Genomic DNA, 25208 nt, shown 5'->3' with positions numbered 1-25208 from the left:
TACTGTCTGCAGCCACTGCAATGTAACACATTGCCTAGGAACTTGGTGGGATTCATAATGTCAACTCTGAGGCTGTGAGAGAATGTCTCCTGGGATAGGGTTAGCCGTGCCTTCAGGTCCATATATATGCACACAGATGCTCTTCATCCATGGAAAAATACCTGCATAACCCCGAGCGAGATGCCTACAGAATCACTTTTTTGGTCAGACCGATATTTTGATCCATGCTGCTGAGCATCACGCACGAATGAAAAACCATATTCCCAGACGCTGTGCTCAGTGCTGCAGCCTGGCTCAGGCAAAATTGTCATTGTTCTCAACGGGAATTTAACCTGAGGAAGGAGTAAAGGTTAGAGTCCATCATCAGGTACAAGGCAGTGTGGAGGCTGTTGTCTAGAGGATAGGTCACTGGGCCAGGACTCGGGAGACCTAGAGATTGTGTGCCTGGTTCTGCTACTGATGTCACTTCGTCTCTCACTCTTTGTGTGTTTCGATTGGAAGCTCTTTAGTGCAGGGTTGTGCCTCGCTGGGTGTGTGCACAATGGGACCCTGATCTCAGGTGAGGGGGAGCGTCCTGCCTGTTTCCACTCCTTACATGCACACACAGAGTTAATCCGTGGCAAAAATAACTGCCTAACCCACACAAGCAGGCTGCAGTTGGCTGCTAACTTGCTGTAACTTGGCATCCATCTGAGGAGGGAACCACAGCTGCCATTTTGAAGTTGCCAAAGGCCACCATTACTGTCTTTGGGAGCCTGTGATTTGTCCCGAGCAGCAACTCTGTGGCAATTTAACGTGAAGCCTGGGGTGGGGGAGGAGGTTCTGTGGAGAGACGTTGCTGAGCCCTTCTCTGTGTCATATGCATTCTGTGCACCAGCAGGTGTGGGGATCAGACCTTCAGCTGGTAGAAATTGGCCCAGCTCCACTGAAATCAGTTCAATGCTCCGCAGGTGGAGTAAATTGAATTGGAGGCAATGAAGCTCCACTAATGTACCTCAGCTGAGGACCCTGCAACATGTCTCCCGGGATGTCAGTGCAGGATCATTCACCAGCACTGAATTAGGTTAAGCAAGGAAAGAACTATGGCTCTGAAAGAAAACCAAGATCTGGACTTCTTCACATTTTGGGTTTGCTAAAAAACCAGCTCAAATCTTTATAATGGGCCAGATCAAACACCCCAGATCCAAGCCCCCCAAAGGTACAAAATCCAGTGCCTGATCTGAATGGTTGCAGCCTGAGCCCATTGCTGCAAAGAACCAAACAGGGCAGAGGAGCTAGGTACAGCTGCAAGGAAAGAATGCTCCGACGTGCATGTTAGTGAGCTCACAGGGATTGCCTTTTCTCCTGTTAGCAACATACTGTTCTCAAAGCACAGCTAGGAAAGGGTTTCATTTGGCGAAGTGTTGGACATAGTCTATGGAACATAGCAGCAAGGCCAGTATAATGTGCAATTCATCTCCACTGTGCCTTCTACCCCCTTAAAAGGCAGTTGTGATTTTTGAAGCTTTATGCATATTTGACCATATATAAAAGCAGCCTGAAGAGACAAGAAGAAGGGAACAGACAGTCGGCTTTGACTTCTCTAGGAAAAATTGCAGCTGCAGAGACAAGAGGCTTTTGTTTGCTGTCAGCACATAAATATAACATACAAAGCCACATAGCCAGGGATAGGGCTGTAGGATGTTCGCTTGTTTACATCCCATGCTGTGTGCATGAAAACAACAGAGATCACTCTCCTTCTTTCCCGCAGGAATCGGATGATGAAGATGGATTGCCAAAGAAAAAGTGGCCAACCGTGGATGCATCTTATTACGGAGGCAGAGGTGTTGGTGGAATTAAGAGGATGGAGGTATCAGGCGCTTTCGTTTCCTGCGTCGCAGTAAACAATCAGAACCTTTTTAATTGAAAACCACGGCAAGATGTTTTAAAATGCTTTTTACAGAGTTATCATGATGGAATAGGGAGGCTGTTTTTTAATTAGGACCCATCTACCTAATCACACCTGCCAGCCCAGGAATCAGCTATCAAGCTGCCATCGTTTGCATCGTGCAATTAATTGTGTCTGGAAGTATTAGTGAGTGCAAATTTGCAGATTGAGGAATGGGATGAGGACCAAACACTTTCACTTTATTGGATCAGATCCTCAGCTGGTGTAAATGGGTCTCACCCTATAACTTCAGTGGAGTGAGGCCAATGTATACCAGCTGAGGGTCTAGCACTAATTGGCCAAATTGAATAGAAGTGATTGCTTCTTAGCCCCAGAGGTTGGGATTTTACAATCAGGCACTGAAACCTGATGCACTATCAGTTTGGCATGGGAGATTCTGACTCTTGAAACCAAGTGGCTAAGCAGCTGCATAGGGTAAATCCTGCCCTGGGATGCATTCATACAGCTCCCATTGAGGTCAGTTGGAACCCAAGAGAGAAGCATAAAACTATAGGGTTAGAAGGGACTGCAAGTATCATCTAGTCTAACCCTCTGCTAAGATGCAGGATTTGTTGTGTCTAAACCACCCAGGACAGATGGCTATCCAGCCTCCTTTTGAAAACTTTCAGTGAAGGAGCTTCCATGACCTCCCTAGGCATTTGTTCCACTGGCCGACTGTTCTTACAGTTAGGAAGTTTTTCCTGAGATTTTAAAAAGGTAGTCTTCTATTATTGATATGAATTGAAATGTATTATTAGGGGAAATCCAGCCCTCTCCTACGCAGCTATGGAGAGTCCTTTGCTGAAGAACATAGTGTAGTGAACTAGGACTAACTGCCCACCAAGCCTGAGAGCCACTGCTCAAAAGAACCCTTCAGGGCTTTTCCTCCTTCCTGGATACTTTTGTCACCTCTGAGTTGGAGGGCTGCAGTGCCCTCTTCTTGGGGCTATTGGTGGAGAGCACCCAGGAACGTTAGCTACTCCCCTGCCATGGGAGACCATTCGTGGCGTGTGTGTTGCCAGAAGATGCAGACTCTAGCAGATTGCTGCTGGGCTGTTTTCAGTGGAGGATCTTTGACTTTGGAACCTTGATAGACCATGTCTGATGACCTTCAGGGTCCAGTGCAACATGCATCTGACTACCCTGGGTTTTTCCCAAGTAAAGATTTGGATGGGAGGTGCCTGCTGGCTAAAGAGCTGGCTGGGAAATTGGGTGGGGAATTGATTTTTTGGAGTTTCCTCTTTACAGTGATGGTTCGTTCGGGGATTTTCCTTCTTCATTAGTTGGTGGCTGTATGTCATGATGGATTGTTCTGACAGTAATTTTGCTTTCAAGGAGGTCACTTCTCCCAGAGGCGTGAGCGATTGGTGCGTGTTTCACAGACACTGAGAGGAACTAGATTAAATAGTAGAAGTGTCTAGTTAAGACGTGTGTCAGCACTGCTCACCAAAGCCTCTGTGTCCACGATGTGCTCTTACCACTTCAGGTGAGGTGGGGAGACAAAGGGTCAACGGAGGAAGGGGCCAAATTAGAGAAGCCCAAAAATGCCGTCATCACATTGCCAGAGCAAGAGTATGAGCCGTGGGAGCCCAAGCCGAAGAAACACAATGTGAGGAAGCCACCTTCCCAAAGGAAATGGTACACTCCAATCAAGGTAACGCATCTGCACGTCAGCTTTAAAATGTGGGTCATTTATGCCAGGCATGTTACCAAGGACAGGTTCCTGAGCACATTTCTCATGGTTAGCCGTGGGGTGGGAGAACTATTGTAGGGGTCACCATTTCTGGGACTAGACATCTCACCAGGCAGCAAAGGCTTGGGAACTTCTTTCACCTGTTTTCCTGTCCCTCTGCACTGATTGGATTCCATCAGAAAATCCCAGGATCTGTTCTCAGTACAGCACCGGCTCGGTGATGCACACCCAAGAGGGACAGACGATGTAGAGGAGGTGGGAAGGATGGCCGTGTAGTTACGGCCCTGGACTGGGACTCATGGATTTCAGCTCTCGTCTCACCCAGCTGTGCCAAAGACGCAGTGTGCACCTTGGCAAAGCCAGTTAGGGTCAAGTTTTTAAAGGTCTTCAGGCGCCTAACGGTGCAGAAAGATACCTAGAAGGCTTTTCAAAAGTGCCACTGAAATCAGTGGGAGTCAGGTGCCTGTCTGCATCTCTAGGTCTCTAAACACTTTAAAAATCTTAACCTGTCTCAGTTGATGCTGCTGCTGATAATGCATCTTTATCTCCCAGGGTTGGTTCACCGATGTTCGTGTCATACACTGAAATCCTCGATGGGAGCAGCCAGTGAAGTTCAAAGTGTTATGAAAATTGACTAAGCGATCCGTCTTTTGGATGCTTATCTATGCCAAGTCTGCTCTCTTCTGCTTTATGGGGCCACCCATCATTGGACTTCCCACAAGCTTCTTTGGTTCTTCAAGTCTTTTCTTAACGCTGTCTAACCCCGTTCACCTAACTGCACCTGCTGATCTATGTTAACTGTTCATAGTAAGCCAGATGCATCCTTAATGTGACTCCAGTCGGATGGATTTGTTCCATTATGTGCAATGGCTGGTTCCCCTAGGCACTCAGTATTACAGTGATGGGCATGCTATAAATACACAGACAGATAATAATGAGTATACAAAGAGCAGCGGCCTCCGGGCCAGCCTGTGTGCCGACGGTTAAACACACAGTAATATCACAGCAAGTCGACTGTCGTTTAATTTCACATTGTTCTCTCAAGCATTGTTGGTCATGTCACGTATGTTTGATTCCAGGGCAAACTTGATGCGTTGTGGGCTCTGGTTCGTCGAGGCTACGATCAAGTCTCTCTTATGAGACCACAGCCAGGGGATAAGGTAAGTTGTCATGGACGCACTGTCATGTCGATTCTTTGTGGTCGGCAGTAATGCTCATTTTTTCCCTCTTCTTGAGAGCTTGTCTCTCTCTGGATTACCCTGAGGCTAAAATCCATCACTAGATCCTGAGGTTTAACAATGAGCTAAAATGTTTGCAGTGGCATCTGTTTAAAAGCATTGCCCCTAATGGTCAATCACTGTCTCTCTGGTGCTGTCCTTTGATCAGACACACTTAGAGACTAGGTCATTTGAAGATGCCGATTCATCTCTTGACTGATGTTACTTCTCCATGATGCGTTTCTTGCCTTTACTTCTGTAAGCAGAGATGCACTGGAATTAGCGGTTGGGTTTCTTCATTTGTGCACTCGAATAGATTCTTGTGTTCTAGTTTCATATAGAATAGTAAGCGTTAATAGATATTGGATCCTGCATACCAACGGCTCACAAAATGTTTTACTCATTCAATAGCAGAATTAAATGACAGGTAAGAGAAATCATAAATCACGCAGGGTCCCATCCTTCTGGGAAAATTCCCTGGAATTGAACAGAGAATAACGTTCCTGTGGGATTCTAGTGCAGGGCTATAATCTGCACACAATCCATACGTGGGCTTTAACATTCTAGAGAGAGGATCTCCTGCTTTATTCAGTTCCATGGGCCAGATCCTCAGCGGGTGTGAATCACAGGTATGCCAATATGCACCAGCAGAAGATCTGGCACTGTAGGATCTATAGAGTGTAATTTCTGAAGGACCCTGTTGGTTTCACCCCTGTTACATTCTGTAGGACTTTTCCATAAGGCAAGCACTCCTCTGCAGGAATGATCCACACAGGGGATGTTAGGTTTCAGAGTAGCAGCCATGTTAGTCTGTATTCGCAAAAAGAAAAGGAGTACTTGTGGCACCTTAGAGACTAACAAATTTATTTGAGCATAAGCTTTCGTGAGCTACAGCTCACTTCATCGGATGCATTCAGTGGAAAATACAGTGGGGAGATTTATATACATAGAGAACATGAAACAATGGGTGTTACCATACACACTGTAACGAGAGTGATCACTTAAGGTGAGCTATTACCAGCAGGAGAGCGGGGGGGAAAAAACTTTTGTAGTGATAATCAAGGTGGGCCATTTCCAGCAGTTGACAAGAACGTCTGAGGAACAGTGCGGGGTGGGGGAATAAACTTGGGGAAATAGTTTTACTTTGTGTAATGACCCATCCACTCCCAGTCTTTATTCAAGCCTAAGTTAATTGAATCCAGTTTGCAAATTAATTCCAATTCAGCAGTCTCTTGTTGGAATCCGTTTTTGAAGTTTTTTTTGTTGAAGAATTGCAACTTTTAGGTCTGTAATCGAGTGACCACAGAGATTGAAGTGGTCTCCAACTGGTTTTTGAATGTTATAATTCTTGACGTTTGATTTGTGTTCATTTATTCTTTTATGTAGAGACTGTCCAGTTTGACATGGCAGAGGGGCATTGCTGGCACATGATGGCATATATCACATTGGTAGATGTGCAGGTGAACGAGCCTCTGATAGTGTGGCTGATGTGATTAGGCCCTATGATGGTGTCCCCTGAATAGATATGTGGACACAGTTGGCAACGGGCTTTGTTGCAAGGATAGGTTCCTAGGTTAGGGGTTCTGTTGTGTGGTGTGTGGTTGCTGGTGAGTATTTGCTTCAGGTTGGGGGGCTGTCTGTAAGCAAGGACTAGCCTGTCTCCCAAGATCTGTGACAGTGATGGGTCGTCCTTCAGGATAGGTTGTAGATCCTTGATGAGACGTTGGAGAGGTTTTAGTTGGGGGCTGAAGGTGATGGCTAGTGGCGTTCTATTATTTTCTTGGTTGGGCCTATCCTGTAGTAGGTGACTTCTGGGTACTCTTCTGGCTCTGTCAATCTGTTTCTTCACTTCAGCAGGTGGGTATTGTAGTTGTAAGAATGCTTGATAGAGATCTTGTAGGTGTTTGTCTCTGTCTGAGGGGTTGGAGCAAATGTGGTTGCATCGTAGAGCTTGGCTGTAGACAATGGATTGTGTGGTGTGGTCTGGATGAAAGCTGGAGGCATGTAGGTAAGTATAGCGGTCAGTAGGTTTCCGGTATAGGGTGATGTTTATGTGACCATCGCTTATTAACACCGTAGTGTCCAGGAAGTGGAACTCTTGTGTGGATTGGTCCAGGCTGAGGTTGATGGTGGGATGGAAATTGTTGAAATCATGATGGAATTCCTCAAGGGCTTCTTTGCCATGGGTCCAGATGATGAAGATGTCATCAATGTAGTGCAAGTAGAGTAGGGGCATTAGGGGATGAGAGCTGAGGAAGTGTTGTTCTAAGTCAGACATAAAAATGTTGGCATACTGTGGGGCCATGCGGGTACCCATAGCAGTGCCGCTGATTTGAAGGTATACATTGTCCCCAAATGTGAAATAGTTATGGGTGAGGACAAAGTCACAAAGTTCAGCCACCAGGTTTGCCGTGACATTATCGAGGATACTGTTCCTGATGGCTTGTAGTCCATCTTTGTGTGGAATGTTGGTGTAGAGGGCTTCTACATCCATAGTGGCCAGGATGGTGTTTTCAGGAAGATCACAGATGGATTGTAGTTTCCTCAGGAAGTCAGTGGTGTCTCGAAGATAGCTGGGAATGCTGGTAGTGTAGGGCCTGAGGAGGGAGTCTACATAGCCAGACAATCCTGCTGTCAGGGTGCCAATGCCTGAGATGATGGGGCGTTCAGGATTTCCAGGTTTATGGATCTTGGGTAGCAGATAGAATATCCCAGGTCGGGGTTCCAGGGGTGTGTGTGTGCGGATTTGTTTTTGTGCTTTTTCAGGGAGTTTCTTGAGCAAATGCTGTAGTTTCTTTTGGTAACTCTCAGTGGGATCAGAGGGTAATGACTTGTAGAAAATGGTGTTGAAGAGCTGCCTAGCAGCCTCTTGTTCATATTCCGACCTATTCATGTTGATGATGGCACCTCCTTTGTCAGCCTTTTTGATTATGATGTCAGAGTTGTTTCTGAGGCTGTGGATGGCATTGTGTTCTGTACGGCTGAGGTTATGGGGCAAGTGGTGCTGCTTTTCCACAATTTCAGCCCGTGCACGTCGGCGGAAGCACGCTACGTAGAAGTCCAGTCTGTTGTTTCGACCTTCAGGAGGAGTCCACCCAGAATCCTTCTTTTTGTAGTCTTGGTAGGAAGGTCTCTGTGGGTTAGTATGTTGTTCAGAGGTGTGTTGGAAAAATTCCTTGAGTCGGAGACGTCGGAATAGGATTCTAGGTCACCACAGAACTGTATCATGTTTGTGGGGGTGGAGGGGCAGAAGAAGAGGCCCCGAGATAGGACAAATTCTTCTGCTGGGCTGAGAGTATAGTTGGATAGATTAACAATATTGCTGGGTGGGTTAAGGGAACCACTGTTGTGGCCCCTTGTGGCATGTAGTAGTTTAGATAGTTTAGTGTCCTTTTTCTTTTGTAGAGAAGCAAAGTGTGTGTTGTAAATGGCTTGTCTAGTTTTTGTAAAGTCCAGCCACGAGGAAATTTGTGTGGAAGGTTGGTTCTTTATGAGAGTATCCAGTTTTGAGAGCTCATTCTTAATCTTTGCTTGTTTGCTGTAGAGGATGTTGATCAGGTGGTTCCACAGTTTCTTTGAGAGTGTGTGGCACAAGCTGTCAGCATAGTCTGTGTGGTATGTAGATTGTAATGGATTTTTTACCTTCAGTCCTTTTGGTACGATGTCCATCTGTTTGCATTTGGAAAGGAAGATGATGTCTGTCTGTATCTGTACGAGTTTTTTCATGAAGTTAATAGATTTCCATTCCATACGGCTTAATTCAGTGCCTTGCATAATGACAGGTTTCAGAGTAGCATCCGTGCGAGTCTGTATTCGCAAAAAGAAAAGGAGTATGTGCCACCTTAGAGACTAACCAATTTATTTGAGCATAAGCTTTCGTGAGCTACAGCTCACTTCATCGGATGCATTCAGTGGAAAATACAGTGGGGAGATTTATATACATAGAGAACATGAAACAATGGGTATTACCATACACACTGTAACGAGAGTGATCACTTAAGGTGAGCTATTAGCACTCTTAGGTTTTCCTTCATGTGCAAGTGACAGGGAGCTCCAATCCCCAGATCTTGCCACCAGCCCAGGTTTTTGACACAGATGCCCTGTGTCTGCATACTGCCTCCTGATTTCCTTGGCAGCAGTTCAGTCAGGATTCAGGCACCATCAGGACCTAATACAGTAATACTGACTCTGTCAGGGATCTTCTGAGGGGAACCGTTGCCCAGATACTGGCTGATCCTGCCCTGGGCCCTCCCACCCTCTGATCTGGATTTGTGCAATGGAGATTTAGATGGGTTGCGCGGAGAAGACTGTGAAACTATTTCTCCCCATTTCTGTGCCCCTCTCGGGCCAGCGGCCCTGGGTTTCAGCACCCCAGCTCTCAGTGGGAGTGTCTGGGTGGGAGTTGCCGAATCCTGCAGCAGAGTTACATCCAGTACAATAATAAAGTGCCTGTCACAGGGGCTGAAGTGGCCTTGTGCTGGGCTTCCACACCTGGGTGAATTTCACCCTTAGTAACCAACAGAAAAGGTGGCTCCGATTTTCTTTTAAAGCCAATTAGGTGCATCACTCCTGCTCATAGCAAGACGCTGCTGTGCCCTGGACCAGGAACTCTCCCGCATCAGTATTTAGTCTTCAGCATTCTCCACTTTTCCTTTTGCCATAAATGCAACTCAGCTTCCTATGTTGCTCTGTAAAATTGCCTTTTAACTGGTTTACCAGGCTGCGTTTCCTTAGGCAGCTGCACTAGAGTCACTTATTTACTTCTTAAGCACGGCCCTGGGCTTCTGAATAGACCATTGAGGCCCAGCTGTATTTTGATAGCAGGCACATTGTATAGTAGTATTCTATCCTCCACCTTTCACTCGCGCTGCTGGTAGGTTTCTATCCCTGCAGAGCACAGTCCTGCCACTGTCAGACCAGTCAAGAAACATACAAGGGGCTGACTCAAAACAGAGATTCTCAGTTACTTGCCTACAACACTGCTGTGTGCAAAAGAAAAAGAAACCAGCAAAGAGGCTATTTAAAATGGAGCGAGCTGAAGGATTGTTGTATTCAGGGGAACATTAGAAAATCAACCGTGCATCTGGGGAAATAGACTGGAAAGAATCTCATTGAGTTACATTCAGTGGAAGAATAAGGGTCATCTCTGTTCTATGGGCTGTGAAATTAACTATCGCTGAAGAATATTGAAAGGGAAACAAGAAAATGACTGGGCACGGTTCTGTTTTCTGAAAAATGCACTGGCGGAAGTTGCATCTCAATTCTTTTATTCCATTGCAAGAGCCAGCATTGCAGGGAGCAATATTATTGTATATTATTTGTATTCCAGTAGCTCCTACGAGCCCTGAACGAGATGGAGGTCCCGTGCAAAAATATACACCCAGCCCCTGACCTGAAGAGCTTACAGCATTGCAGGACTTTTCATGTTGACAGAACCTCTACCATGCAAGCTAAAGGAATGACACAATTAGTTGAGAGTCAGTAGCAGGTTCTCAGCCTCACCAAAGTCAGCCTCTAGAGGGAGACATGGTCATTCTCTCACTCGTATGCACACTGACAGTGCTAAACCGATTTTCTCATTTCATGCTCCTCCAGCTCGTAGGGTGGGCTTACCGTTATTCCTCTTAGGCTTTGCCTGCACTTGGAGCCGAGCGTTTAATTCCCAGCTCCCATAGATGTACCCACAGCAGCACTGCTGCACCTAGTGCGCTAAAGCTAGCAGTGGAGCTGGGGGGAGCACAGGCGGCAGCTTGGGCCAGCTGTCTGAGCTGGGGCAACGGAAGCTGCCTAAAAGTGCACAGTCAGCGCACAGTCAACCTGTGGAACTCCTTGCCTGAGGAGGTTGTGAAGGCCAGGACTATAACAGGGTGTAAAAGAGAACTGGATAAATTCATGGAGGTTAAGTCCATTAATGGCTATTCGCCAGGATGGGTAAGGAATGGTGTCTCTAGCCTCTGTTTGTCAGAGGGTGGAGCTGGATGGGAGGAGAGAGATCACTTGATCATTACCTGTTAGGTTCACTCCCTCTGGGGCACCTGGCATTGGCCACTGTTGGCACATAGGAAACTGGGCTGGATGGACCTTTGGTCTGACTCAGTGTGGCCTTTCTTATGATCTTATGTGGGGGAGTCACCAGTGCCCAAACTGCTTTTTGACTCAACAGAAATTTTCTTGAGGAAATTTCTATTTTCACCCTCATTGTTTAGGGTTTTTTTTTTTTTTGAAAAATTGAAAACATAAAAAATGTTTCGGCATTTTCATGAAAAGCTACAAAAGGTTTTTAAAAAGAAACGCTGATTCCCTCCCTCCCCCGGAAAATACACTGCATGTTTTAATGAGTTCATGGCTTTTTTGCAGCTTGTCCTGCAACTCCCGCAGCACAGAGGGTGCCCGGGTCAGCAGACTCGGTCTTGCGAGGCTCGTGCTTAGCTCTATAGACACCATAGCTTGGGCTCTGAGGCCTAGGGAGGGGGCTGGGCTCAGAGCCAGGCTCCAGCCGGAGTCGCAGCTTAAAAGTGCCGTCTACACAGCTGTGTTTAGTGCCGATGAGCGAGTCTGTTGAGCTGGGTCGGAGGCTTGCTGACGCTGGCTTTGTAAACGTACCAGAGGGGAGCGTATTAGGTGTCACCCCTGGTTGGCCTGTTCACTGTCCCATCCACGTGGCCCTCTTCCTCTTCTCCCTGTCCTGGGAACGCCAGAACCCCCAAGCAATTACCAGATCGCCAGCCCCAGGCATTCAGAAATCATGAGTTGGGTCACAAGATCGGCTTACCATACAGGAGATTTTTTTTTAAAATTAAAAATCTGTGGGAGGTAGGTTTATTTGCCTGGTCTCTTTTGAGCCTTCTTTGGAGAAGCTGCCCACATCAAAGTGTGCGCGAGCATCTTAAGGGACAAATTCAAGGTGACAGCCTAGGCAGAAATTCAGAGCGCCCCGCTGGCTGCTGGAAGGGGACTTGCCGCCTCCTCCTCTGAGAACCCTGCTGCCTCTCCACTCTCCTCCTTCCACACTATCCAGTCTTCCCCGTCTGGCCCAGTCCCTACAGTCACCTGCCGCCACATTTTCCCCTCCCTTTCCCTTTCCAGTATCCTACCCCTGACGCTTTCCCTCTGCCACCCCCAATTCCGCTGCAGCCTCCTCAAGCAACCGGGTGCCCCCACTCCCACCTGGACTCTCTGATCCCCTGCCAAGGGTCGCTGGGGGGGGGCGAGCCCCGCCCCACAGCCCTGCCCCACAGATATAGTTCCAAAGCGGTGGCTCTAGGCCGGCCCTCTGCAGCCGTAGCAATAGATCACGTCTGTGGGAATCAACCCTGGCCTCTCGGTACTGAACAGGTTTCGGGGCGTCCCAAGAGGAATCGGCATCTCCTTAAGAAAAATCCAGTGGCACTGAGTCAGACCCATCCCTGCTAACTCCACAGACTAAGACCAGGGATGAATGTATCCCTCCTCTCCTAAGAGCAGTGAGCAGAGTGGCACAGCCCTGGAATGACCACATGGCAAAATGCTGAGTTTGCTGCTTGGGGAGATGAGTGATTATAACATATCCCTGTATTCCAGTAGCACCAAAAGGCTACATCCGAGATCAGAGCCTCATTGTGCCAGGCACTGTGCGAACACACGTTGATCCTCAGCTGGTGGGAATGGTCATAGCGAAATGGAGCTATACCCGGGTCCACCAGCTTAGCTTCTTCTTCGGAAGGAGAGAGAGCCCCTGTCCTGCAGAGTTCACAGTCAATATAGAGGAGGCAGGCAAAGGTGTGGCAGAAAGGAAGAAGTATCCCCATTTCACAGGTGGGAACTGAGGGTCCCTCTCTGTTGCTGAATGCACTGCTCACCCGAGTTCCCTGCCAGGAGCTCCTCTTCCTCTAGGGATCAGACAGTGAGGGGGAAACACACACACAGCATTAACCCGTCATTACCAGGCAGGCCGTTGGTTGTGGGTGGTTCTCTAGAGGCAGAGGAGGGACCAGAGTGTGTGTGGCTTGGGTTTGCTCTGGGGTTCTCCTCAGCAGTCTGGCCACAGAGGGACCCTGCTGCTGGGTTTGTAGTTATGTTATTTTAGTGCTGGCGAAAGGTGCCGGCTTGATTGCCCTGGGGACCAAGATCCTTCTGATCCACACAGCTGGGAGTGCCAGCTGGCCTTGTCAATGAGGAGGTGGCATGGCCCTGCAGATAGGGCATCAGAGTCAGGGTGTTTGGGTCCTATTCCTCACTGTCATTGATTTGCTGTGTGGCCATGGGTGGCTTGCTCTGTGCCTCAGTTTCCCCTCCTATAGTACGGAGAGAAGGACACTCCTGCCTTTGGAGAACACAAGTGTGTGTGTGTGTGGGGGGGGGTGTTACATTAATGTCAGCAAAGACAGAGAGCACTGTCTCCCCTGCAATTCACACATACTGCCCTCGGTCTGCGGGAGGAGCATTCTGAGTAGCCCACGGGTCTGATCCTTCTTGCTCCTTGTGTGCTCGTCTACACCCGTGCAAAGTGGGTGTGATACATCATGGCTGGTACAAGGCGGGAGAGGAGGGGCTCTCCTATGGGCTTTACACAAGTGTCCAGGATGCCCCAAGGTGGGGGAGAATCCAGACCCCTGGGAGGAATCCACTGGTCTCCTTTGGCATGGGGCAGCTGATGGAAAGGGGCCCCCTGCAGGCGGTTTCCCATGGGACCTGCAGAGCCAGCAACGGTGACTCTGATGTCCCCGCTCCCTCCTGGAGGAGAGCAGAGTGTGTGGGGCTGGAGGGGCAAGTAGGTGGAGCACAGAACCCCCCCCCCTCGCTCTCCTGCATCTGGTGCTATAGAGGCCATTGCAGGAGGGGGGTAAGTTAGAGCAGCCTTGGGGGATGCCCTAGCCTGCCACCAGGGGTCACACCAGCTCCCAGCAGCCCCTGGGTAGGGGAGGAGCCAGCCATGCCCCCTTAATCCCTGGGCTGGCATCATGGGTTTGCCTTCCTGAGCTGCGATGTTACAGATGTTGTCTCCCCACTCCCTTTGCTCTGGGATGAAAGTGAGGTGCCCCGTCCAAGGGCCGGTTTAGTTGCTGCTTTCAGCAAATCCACTCTGGTTTGCAGTTCAGCACATACTGTGCCAGGAAATTCTCCACTGCTCGGTTTACCAAAAACCTCAGCTGAAAAAAAAAGAGACATTCTTTTCCCCCGACTGAATGGCTTTGGTTTCCTTGAAGCTTTTAGAAAATTATTTTATTTTTGTCTCTGAAAATTACCTGCAAGGAGGTGAGATCTTACACTGGACTGGCGGCATCCTGCTCTCACTGACACCTTGGGTGACCCCAGTGCCTTCCGCTGTAAGTCAGTGATCCTTCCCCAGCATTAGCCAGCAGTTTGCACGTTCAAGGTTCATCCCAGGGGAAAGGAGTTAGCAACCAACTTCACAGGAGAATCTGAAAGCTGCATTTAGCCTGGATTTTTCTCATTCCTCAAAATCAGAGGAACATTTCACAGGCATCAAAGACTGGCTGGCTAGGAATATAATAACGGGCAGCCAGGACTCCTGGATCCCATTCAGAGCTTAGCCATCGACTCCCTGAGAGAACTTGAGTGAATCACTGAGGCCAGTATTTTAAACAGTGGCCTGAGATCTTGCGAGTGTCACTAGTTGGGTCCCTGACTCTGTCCACCTTGGGGCTGGGTTACAAAGGGGCTAAGCCCCCCACTGACTTGGTTGGAGCGGTGGGTGCTCAGCATTTCAAGGCCTCAGGCCTCAGGTGTCGCTGCAATTAGGCTTTTGCTTTTTTAAAATGCTGACCTTAACTGCTCTGTGCCTCAGTTTCCACACCTGTAAAATGGTTACGGGATGGTGGCAGGCTTATTTAGTTAATCGCTATCAGGCACTTAGGACTCATCAGGTGAAAGCTGCTATAGAAAGACAAAGGATTATTAATTGCTAATAATTATTTCCAGGCTGCTACCCACAGGTGGTCAGCAGGTTGGATCCAGCCTGTGTCTGGTGGCAGCACATGCCCGTCAGGCCTCGCTGGCTGCCTGCAGGACAGTACTGTTTGGAGCTCATTCTAATTAGGTCTTTTCAAGTCCCAGAAATAGCCTCTAATAGGATTGGAGCCTGATTTCCTGCCCCTTGCTGGGAGACATGCTGTAGCCGCCCCAGTAGCGATTGGCAGAGCTACACGAGGTGCTGGGACTGCAGAGTTTGCCTCTTTCGGACCACATTCGTCAGAGATCTCTGCGTGGATCTGGGGCTTGCTTTCTTCCCGTAACCCTTGCGGAGCCAATTACTTTCATAAGCCGCTGAAAAATTCAAGAGACAGGGGACGCCAGCTACCATGATAGGTGATCTCGCGTTGTCACTTCCAATGAGCGTGTGGCGCCCGGGTAACTTTTTGCAGTGGTGACCGATGTCTGTAATGCCGGGCTCAGCTGTAACAGGCACCGTGGGAATCAAGGATCCACAGCACATGGCCAGTTGCCCAAGTGCGGCCGCAGCTGTGCAGATGGGCTGAGCTCACAGCTGGAAACATCTCATCTGTGACCTAAGGAGTTTCCTGTCCTGCAGGGAGCTCCCACGCTGGCATTGCTTCTCTCAGGCCCTCTTGTATGATTTCTGACTTGGAAAAGGAATACACAAGTGGGCTTGGCAGCATCTATCTGTCCTGGGTATATCTAGGGCTAGCCAGCTCCAGAGCCCAAAAGCTCTCTCCGTAATGACAGCTCACGGATGAACCTGCTGCCTGCATTCTAGGGCCAGAGAACAGAAAAAGGGCTGGGTCTACGCTGACAGCAGCATGCCCCAGGGAAAGCAGCGGCTGCATCCACACTTGTCACTGTGGTGTGTGGCCACACGTGGCAGTGAATGGCTCTGCCGGGGCAGGCAGCAGGGAATGGCTCAAAATAGCATCGTAGCTGTTGGAGGCACTGCTTGGGCATGTACAGAGCCCATGTAGGATATTTGTCTTGGGATTCAGAGACATAGGGCATCCTACTCCCCTGGGCTGTGCCTCGCCATCTACACTGTTAGCTGGGCCCAGCGCGGCTATACTCTGCACACCACCGTCAGCATAGACATTACCCAAAGCACAAGCAGGAAGGGAGGAGCTTGTGGCTAAGGCGGTGTGCTTGGAGACCCCAGTTCAGTTCCTGGCTCAGCCACAAACTCCCTGTGTGACCTTCTCTTCACGCCTCTGTCCCCCCTGGCGGAACTGTGATAATAAAACATCATCCCATTGAGAATGTTTGTAAGGCACTCGGTTACTTTGCAGAGGGGGCATGTAAACTGCGAGGAAGCTTGGCCTGGCTTTTTAAACCTCTGCTAGCGCAGTGATCTTTATAATACCCAATGAGCCTCACTGTGAGCAGCTGGCAGACCACAGTCTGAATGCCCCCAAACAGCTGGGCTGCAGAGTCAGACGGTCCCTTATTAACTAGATCCCCCCACTTTAAAACGTCTGCCAGCATCGAGAGCCCCCAATAGCTCATTGGGTCCCAGCAGGCCTGCACTGCAACTGTACAATTTTATTCCTGCCTTCTTAAGTGCAGCACACACCAGCAATAGTGAGTCTGATCCAGAGCCCATTGGTATCAATAGAAAGACACTCCCACTCCACACCACTTGACTACAGTGAGCTTTGGAGTGGGCCTATAAATCAAAACACTCCGGGGCCTGATTTTTAACAAAGCTAGGCTCACAGATGCATGTGCATCTGCGCACCACATGCAGATCAGGTATTGGCACAGGGATATGGCCAGTTATGCATCTCACTGGTCACGCACAAGTACCCAGCACAGATGCACAGTCCTAGTAATTACACATGCAAATTAGGTACACAATTGCACCTGCATTCATATGCATACATTCCAAATGCAAAAAAGACCCTCAGTTTAGAATGACACTCCTGCATAAACTGAGCTCCATTTACATCAGCAAGGCTCTCCTGTGGGTGTCTTTTTCAATCCACTGCTGGGGTTGCAAGTCCCTAAAACTTGCCTGGCCAGTTTTGCATCCAGGCTGTAAAACTAAATAGACTGGTGTGAGCTGAGGTCGTATCTATAGCCTGAGTTGGTGACAAATGCTGTCTGATTTTTGTTTGCATTTCTGTGATGCCTTCCAGTTGAGGATTTCAAAGTACAGTGTGGCCTAGTGTCTAGAGCATGGGAGTGGGACTCAGACAATCTGGGTTTTATTCCCTACAGGGGAGACCTTGGGCCAGTCACATCACGACTCCGTGCCTCCGTTTCCCGGTATGTAAAATGGAGATAATGCTATCAACCTCCTTTGTGAAGCAGTTTGAGATCTACTGATGAAAAGCTCTAGATAAGAGGTTTCTAACCATCAGAACAGTGAAGTTCTGGAACATGTTTCTAAGGGGAGCAGTGGGAGCAAAAAAACTAATTTGTTTTAAGACAGTTTGATAAATTTATGGAGGGGACAGTACCATGAGGTTGCCTACCATGGCACATGGTCCATCCATGAAAGCTATTAACAAATATCTCCAGTGGCCAGAGATGGGACATTAGATGGGGAGGGCTCTGAGTGACAACAGAGAATTCTTTCCCTAGTGTCTGGCCAGTGGGTCTGGCCCACTTGCTCCGGGTCTAACTGATTGACATACAGTATTTGGGATCAGGAAGGAATTTTCCCCCAGGTCAGATTGGCAGAGACGCTGGGGGCTTTTTGCCTTCCTCTGCAGCACGGAACACGTGTCACTTGTTGGTATGAACTAGAGTAAATGGTGGATTCTGTGTCTTTGGAAGCCTTTAAGTCATGATTTGAGATCTTCAGTAACTCACCCAGAGGTTAGGGGTCTATTACGGGTGTGGGTGGGCGAGGTTCTGGGGCTTGTGATGTGCAGGAGGTCAGACGATGAGTCTAGAGAAACTGGGCCTGAATCTCCAAGTGATACTTAGCTGTACCTGGGCCCAGTTTTATTTTTTATTTGGACTCTTCCTGGCAGTTTTGCCACTTTACTTTCCTGTGATCTCCACTGGCCAGGGAGCTTCCCGGTGGGCCTGATCCTCAATCACCTGAAGGCAGCATTGGGCCCTGTATTTCAGAATCCTGTGTGATGGTATCATAGAATCATAGAATCATAGAATATAAGGGTTGGAAGGGACCCCAGAAGGTCATCTAGTCCAACCCCCTGCTCGAAGCAGGACCAATTCCCAGTTAAATCATCCCAGCCAGGGCTTTGTCAAGCCTGACCTTAAAAACCTCTAAGGAAGGAGATTCTACCACCTCCCTAGGTAACGCATTCCAGTGTTTCACCACCCTCTTAGTGAAAAAGTTTTTCCTAATATCCAATCTAAACCTCCCCCACTGCAGCTTGAGACCATTACTCCTCGTTCTGTCATCTGCTACCATTGAGAAGAGTCTAGAGCCATCCTCTTTGGAACCCCCTTTCAGGTAGTTGAAAGCAGCTATCAAATCCCCCCTCATTCTTCTCTTCTGCAGGCTAAACAATCCCAGCTCCCTCAGCCTCTCCTCATAAGTCATGTGTTCCAGACCCCTAATCATTTTTGTTGCCCTTCGCTGGACTCTCTCCAATTTTTCCACATCCTTCTTGTAGTGTGGGGCCCAAAACTGGACACAGTACTCCAGATGAGGCCTCACCAATGTCGAATAGAGGGGAACGATCACGTCCCTCGATCTGCTCGCTATGCCCCTACTTATACATCCCAAAATGCCATTGGCCTTCTTGGCAACAAGGGCACACTGCTGACTCATATCCAGCTTCTCGTCCACTGTCACCCCTAGGTCCTTTTCCGCAGAACTGCTGCCTAGCCATTCGGTCCCTAGTCTGTAGCTGTGCATTGGGTTCTTCCGTCCTAAGTGCAGGACCCTGCACTTATCCTTATTGAACCTCATCAGATTTCTTTTGGCCCAATCCTCCAATTTGTCTAGGTCCTTCTGTATCCTATCTCTCCCCTCCAGCGTATCTACCACTCCTCCCAGTTTAGTATCATCCGCAAATTTGCTGAGAGTGCAATCCACACCATCCTCCAGATCATTTATGAAGATATTGAACAAAACCGGCCCCAGGACCGACCCTTGGGGCACTCCACTTGATACCGGCTGCCAACTAGACATGGAGCCATTGATAACTACCCGTTGAGCCCGACAATCTAGCCAGCTTTCTACCCACCTTGTAGTGCATTCATCCAGCCCATACTTCCTTAACTTGCTGACAAGAATACTGTGGGAGACCGTGTCAAAAGCTTTGCTAAAGTCAAGAAACAATACATCCACTGCTTTCCCTTCATCCACAGAACCAGTAATCTCATCATAGAAGGCGATTAGATTAGTCAGGCATGACCTTCCCTTGGTGAATCCATGCTGGCTGTTCCTGATCACTTTCCTCTCATGCAAGTGCTTCAGGATTGATTCTTTGAGGACCTGCTCCATGATTTTTCCAGGGACTGAAGTGAGGCTGACTGGCCTGTAGTTCCCAGGATCCTCCTTCTTCCCTTTTTTAAAGATTGGCACTACATTAGCCTTTTTCCAGTCATCCGGGACTTCCCCGGTTCGCCACGACTTTTCAAAGATAATGGCCAATGGCTCTGCAATCACAGCCGCCAGTTCCTTCAGCACTCTCGGATGCAACTCGTCCGGCCCCATGGACTTGTGCACGTCCAGCTTTTCTAAATAGTCCCTAACCACCTCTATCTCCACAGAGGGCTGTCCATCTCTTCCCCATTTTGTGATGCCCAGCGTAGCAGTCTGGGAGCTGACCTTGTTAGTGAAAACAGAGGCAAAAAAAGCATTGAGTTCATTAGCTTTTTCCACATCCTCTGTCACTAGTTTGCCTCCCTCATTCAGTAAGGGGCCCACACATTCCTTGGCTTTCTTCTTGTTACCAACATACCTGAAGAAACCCTTCTTGTTACTCTTGACATCTCTGGCTAGCTGCAGCTCCAGGTGCGATTTGGCCCTCCTGATAACATTCCTACATGCCCGAGCAATATTTTTATACTCTTCCCTGGTCATATGTCCAACCTTCCACTTCTTGTAAGCTTCTTTTTTATGTTTAAGATCCGCTAAGATTTCACCATTAAGCCAAGCTGGTCGCCTGCCATATTTACTATTCTTTCGACCTTGTGTATGAGGCACAAGGAGGAAAATGACTGCTCCTTTGATGTGAATAAATGGAGCAGCAGCACGTGACCTCTACTGAAGACATCAGCAGTACTCCATGAGCAGTAAATAGGGAAGCCAAGCCGTCCTCTGCGTTCTGGGGAGTGGGCCTCAGGCAAGCTGGGTCCAGTTTCCAGCATTGCAACAGCCCTCAGGCCAGTCAATTTGATCTCTCTGTAGATGGGGAATAATGCTTCCCCCACCCTTTATCTCTTTAGGTCCTGATTCGGAAAAGCACTTAAGCAAGTGCTACCCAGAACAGGGATGCGTTCCTGAACTGGTGCCTTAATTATAAGGCAGGATGTTCTCTTACTATCGAGGGCGTGTCTAGACTAGGACAATGGGGTGTATTTTGAAATGCGTTAGCCGGAGCCCTGTTCTTGGTCGTGGCAACTAAGTGCGGCTGTAATGTAGATAACCAATAATAATGTGTTGGATGGAAATGCTCACATTCCCTTACGGATTGCCTGCAAGCTGGTAGGCACTGGGCATTCGCCATCTTTCATTTTTCTATTTGAATTTACCGTAGGTGCTTCTTGGTTTCCCTCTATAGTATCACAGGGGTAGCCGTGTTAGTCTGGATCTGTAAAAGCGGCAAAGAGTCCTGTGGCACCTTATAGACTAACAGACGTATTGGAGCATAAGCTTTCGTGGGTGACATCATGCATCTGACGAAGTGGGTATTCACCCACGAAAGCTTATGCTCCAATACATCTGTTAGTCTATAAGGTGCCACAGGACTCTTTGTCCCCGTCTACTGTAGTATCTGAGCTCCTCACAATTTTTAAGGTACTTATCCTCACAGCACCCCTCTGAGATGGGGGCCTGCCGTTATCCCTGCTTGTGTTCTGTGAAACCGGCTCCATTCATATAGGAAGAGGCCCAAGAAGAGAACAAACAGTTAAGAAAGAGGTGAAATGGATTTATTTTTCGAATGCCTGGGGGAGTGAGGGGGCACAGGTGGAAGAATCACATCTTCCTTGTTAGATATCAGCACCTAGTTTAGCTCTGGTGTTTAACATTCCCTCACTCTGGTCCACTTCTGTTTATCATACCATTTCATAATTTGCAATTGCAATGGCCAGGAGCCACCTCCCCAGTCATTAGAAAATCATTATCCAGGAGAAAATACTTCTTACATTAGGAGGTATTTAAAATACCCAACCTCTGGGTGGACAGGGGGGAAAAAACCCAACCATTTGTGGTGATTATTTTTAATGCTCCAAGTTGAGACGTAAAAACTGAAAATGCAAAAAAATGATCAAAAGCTCAATCAGCAATCAAGTTGCAGCTATTTTTAACCTCTCACATTTCCCTTTATGTTTGATAAGCTTTTCTGTCCTTTAAATACAAAATCAAAGCCCCAGCCATGAATGTAGCAGTTTTCTTTAGTAAGAGTTTTTCCAATCCTGTCTGACATCCAGGCGTACTTGGTTCAAGTGACAAGGAGTTTCACTGCTCCACGAATTTCTAACCCTAACGCTATGGGGTAATCACTGCAATTGCAGGGAAAGCGGGGAGGGTTTTAATGAGCCTTGGCATGTTCAGCACACAGTTAGCATGAAGCGATGCAGTGCAAGGAAGCTTTTGACAAACACTGATTTGCATAGATTGTGGTTCCTTGAAACCGCATGTTATCGGCCCGATCCTGATGCCATGCCTAGGCAACGTGAACAGCAGATGTTCAGCACCTCTTTGGATCAGCTCCTTCCCCGTAAAACGATTACACCCAAAACGGTTTTGGTGTCTGATCCATGAATTAATCAATTTAAAGCAACCCGTTGATCTCAATGGACTTTAGCTCAGGCTCCGATTGTATATTTTGAATTGAATTTTTAGGGAGCAAGGTTCAGATGCTGCCAGCTGGAGGGTTCTTGTTCCCTTAAATCTCTGTTCACTAAAGTTTCCCAAGAATTAATGTCTTAACATTAACTTAGGACCCACAAAGGTCAAATTGCTGAGACCTCCCATTGATTTCACTGGGCTTTGAATTCGGGCTTCCTGTCAGTTCAGTTGATTCTGTGACTCAGCTTATGCATCTAGTCTCAAATATCTCATGCTTTGTAAGTTGACGTGTTCATTTTATTTTTAACAGCGACCTGTGTTCCTTTTCTTTTGGGTTGGTAGACAATATTGAGTCGCTGTTTGTATTCTTTCGACCTGCCTATCCATGCTTACAAACAGAAATATCAATGATATTTTATTTTTTTAAAGCAGTTTATAGAGAGTGAAGACGAATGTAGACCTGCTGTGTGTATAAGATAAATGTACCCTCGGTAAAAACCTATTGACCTCAATGAAGATAAAATAGTGATGAATTCGGCCCATTTATTTACAGAGACCCAAACGAAATTACATTATTCTCAGTTGTTAATTTCTTAAAAGTAACATTTTGGTTGGTTTTAAAATTATATTTATACAGATATACCAACAGATTGTTTTATTCTAGAGTGACCAAACTTTAAAGGGATGTTTTCAATTAAAATTTTACCCTAAAATTTAAAGGCAAAACAAGATTTTATAAAGTCTACGCCCCTCAGAAATGTCCTCAGGGCTTAAAACAAAAATTCCGGTGGAAACAACTAAAACAAATGAAAAGGAGTACTAGTGGCACCTTAGAGACTAACCAATTTATTTGAGCATAAGCTTTCATGGGCTACAGCTCACTTCATTGGATCCGATGTAGCTGACAAAAGCTTATGCTCAAATAAATTGGTTAGTCTCTAAGGTGCCACTAGCACTCCTTTTCTTTTTGCAAATACAGACTAACACGGCTGCTACTCTGAAACCTAAAACAAATGAGTATTCCCTTCCCCAAAGTCAAAATTGCAGTACTAAGAATCTTTAAGTGAAATTGACTATAAACAAAAATTAAACTGACTTTCTTTGCTTTTCATTGTGCAAACTGAGAGTAATGCAAAAAGTCTACAAAATGGCAAATGGAGTAGACTTTTAACCGTCCCCTTTTAATAATCAAAGATGCTGTTAGTACCATAAGGAAAGGCATTTGGTTATTTACAAGGCATGATTTTTAAGTTGTTGGTGTCCCTTTAAATAGTGCTTCCTATTTTGTTGACAACTTGTTGCAGATGAAAAAGGGTTGTGAAGCAAAGGGTTGGGAATCTAAACACTCAGTGCTATGGTGAAAATGACCAAGAAACAAGTTTTAGTGGCTTTCAAAAGTCCCCCCGATAAACCACAGCAAAAAAAAAACACATCCTAGGTGGTCAAAGAGGCAAAGCAATTGAATTACATGTGATTGTTACACTGGGATAAAAGCTGCTTTGAATTGCCCTGATTGATCTGGCTAGAGTCAAAACAAGGGCAGATTCTGCAGCTTCAGTATTTGTACCTTTGAAAAGCCAATTTGGCAAACAGCGTAACAAGAGACTAACAAGTGGATAGACATATGGGAAGGCAAAATAATAGTGTATTATAAATACTGTGTAGATGGGAACTGAAGTAAGGGCATAACTCCATATGGCATATTGCTGATCTGCAGTTGGTTCATGAATGACAATAAAGATTTACGGGTCAGACCATCTGAGCGATTTCATGCCTGCAGTGAGGGTGGAACCAGACAGAACTGGATTTATTCAGATCACTTGCTTCTTAGAAAACAAAAAAGCGGCTACCAACAGCTGTCGAAGTTGGGATCATTGTGGCATTACCACAGTTGACAGCTCTGATACCTTCCCTTAAAAGATTTAATGCTGCCATACTTAAGGGGAAAATAATGATAGCTCCACCACTGGTGTGATTGCAGCTGTCAATCCTTATTAATCAATCCCGTTGATCACAGTCCCTCGATCATAGGTATGTGTGGGTAGAAACCCGAGGAAGGAATGCAAAAGCTGTATTTAATTTAATCTTTATTCAAATGCACTTTGCAAGCTGTTGGGGGTTGGGGGCAGGAATACTTAAATCAAATGTAGGGTATGAAAAAACCCTATAATTTCTGTCTCATAATAAATGGGCTTTTTGTTACTTAATGTATATACTAACCCTGGGCTGATATAGGACTGTGTAACAAACACAAGGCCCTGCAGCCCTTACTTACGAGCATAACCCTTGCCCACAGAAGTAACTGTCTTGGCACCACTTGTTTGATTACAGCTTGCAGGATGTGGCCCGTAGCTTACTGCAAGGCTGAATTCCTCAGCACCGGTAAAGCACTTTGAGATCTGAGGAAGGTGAAAAGCATGACTGATCAGTCGTGATTATCTGCTCCTCTGACTCTCTCTGTAATCCTAATGCAAGGCATCAGTTCAGCTTTGATTGATCAGTGGCTGCTGCGGGTGCTCGGAGGAATTTGCTTTAGTATTAACCAATCGCTTGTTGCCATATGAGATCGGAGCCGTGCACCGATAATCTGTTGTGAGGAAATGTCACAGTATATACATCGATCATCCCAATTGTGCTCTGTCAAGCTCCAAACCCAACTTTATTTTTCATGACACAATGTGAGGCCTGGCCTTTAAATTACCCAGCTGTCTGACAAATCCAAGAGTGTGGCAGAACCTGGCAACAGTTTGACGCCGCCTATCGCTTTAACTGATGTGAAAGTAATGCAAACAGATTTCTGGGCTCCCCTTTGATTATACACTATGAATACATTTGAGACTAATGGTTGGGGGTGAGGAAGGGCACGGGGCAGGGAAGACTTGCAGGCAAAAATACTGATGTGCGTTTGAGGCTTTGCACTTACAGAGAGGAAGGGTTCTTTTATTTCATTTTGTATCTGACTTTTTCTATAGGTTGAGCAAATAGACTTCACTCACAAAGTGATTCTTCTAAACCCCTGGCAAATGCACAACCTTGTAAATACAAAGGCAAAAGCATTTGTGTACTAAAGTGGATTTGTGGGGCATGCTGCATGGCTGTAGATCTTGGTGGCTTTATCAGGCATCATTTACTAATCTAGCAGGGAGCAGATTTTGAATATAAAGGAAACCAGTGGAAAAGAAGACAAGTGGCCCTTAGAGACAAAGAAGGATGATGCAATGGTTTGGGTGCTAACCTGGGACTCAGAAGACCTGCGTTCTATTTCCTGATCTGCTACAGGCTCCCTGTTTGATCTTGGGCTTGTCCTTGCTGAAGAGTAAAGCCAGGCTCTTTGCTGGGTGTTGCTCCTGTCCATCTACAGAAACCTCTGACACAAGTGTGGTGGTGTTTCAACATGGCTACCTGTCTTGGTGGGGCTATAGAGTAAAGCCTGGGTATTGCTTTCACCTGGCCACTTTGTAGTTAGGATGCAGGCTAAACCAC

At 47.1% G+C, this 25208-nt stretch overlaps 1 protein-coding gene across 2 annotated transcripts in view; it reads left to right on the top strand.

Annotated features, from left to right (window-relative positions):
* The window catches only part of ANTXRL (ANTXR like), a 79410-nt gene that overhangs the window by 46090 nt on the left and 8112 nt on the right, over nt 1-25208 (top strand). Inside the window, exons 15-17 of one of the 2 annotated variants that reach the window (XM_048858309.2) lie at nt 1751-1849; nt 3414-3581; nt 4700-4780. In XM_048858309.2, the coding sequence (XP_048714266.1) occupies nt 1751-1849; nt 3414-3581; nt 4700-4780 (348 nt within the window). Of the gene's footprint in view, nt 1-1750; nt 1850-3413; nt 3582-4699; nt 4781-25208 lie in introns of those variants that run through there. The other variant, XR_007357692.2, reaches the window with a different exon arrangement.

This window comes from Caretta caretta, chromosome 7, assembly GCF_965140235.1.
Source record: "Caretta caretta isolate rCarCar2 chromosome 7, rCarCar1.hap1, whole genome shotgun sequence".
Taxonomy (NCBI): domain Eukaryota; kingdom Metazoa; phylum Chordata; order Testudines; family Cheloniidae; genus Caretta; species Caretta caretta.
The sequence above is the reverse complement of the archived record's forward strand: the minus strand, read 5'-3'. Positions and strand labels throughout refer to the sequence as shown.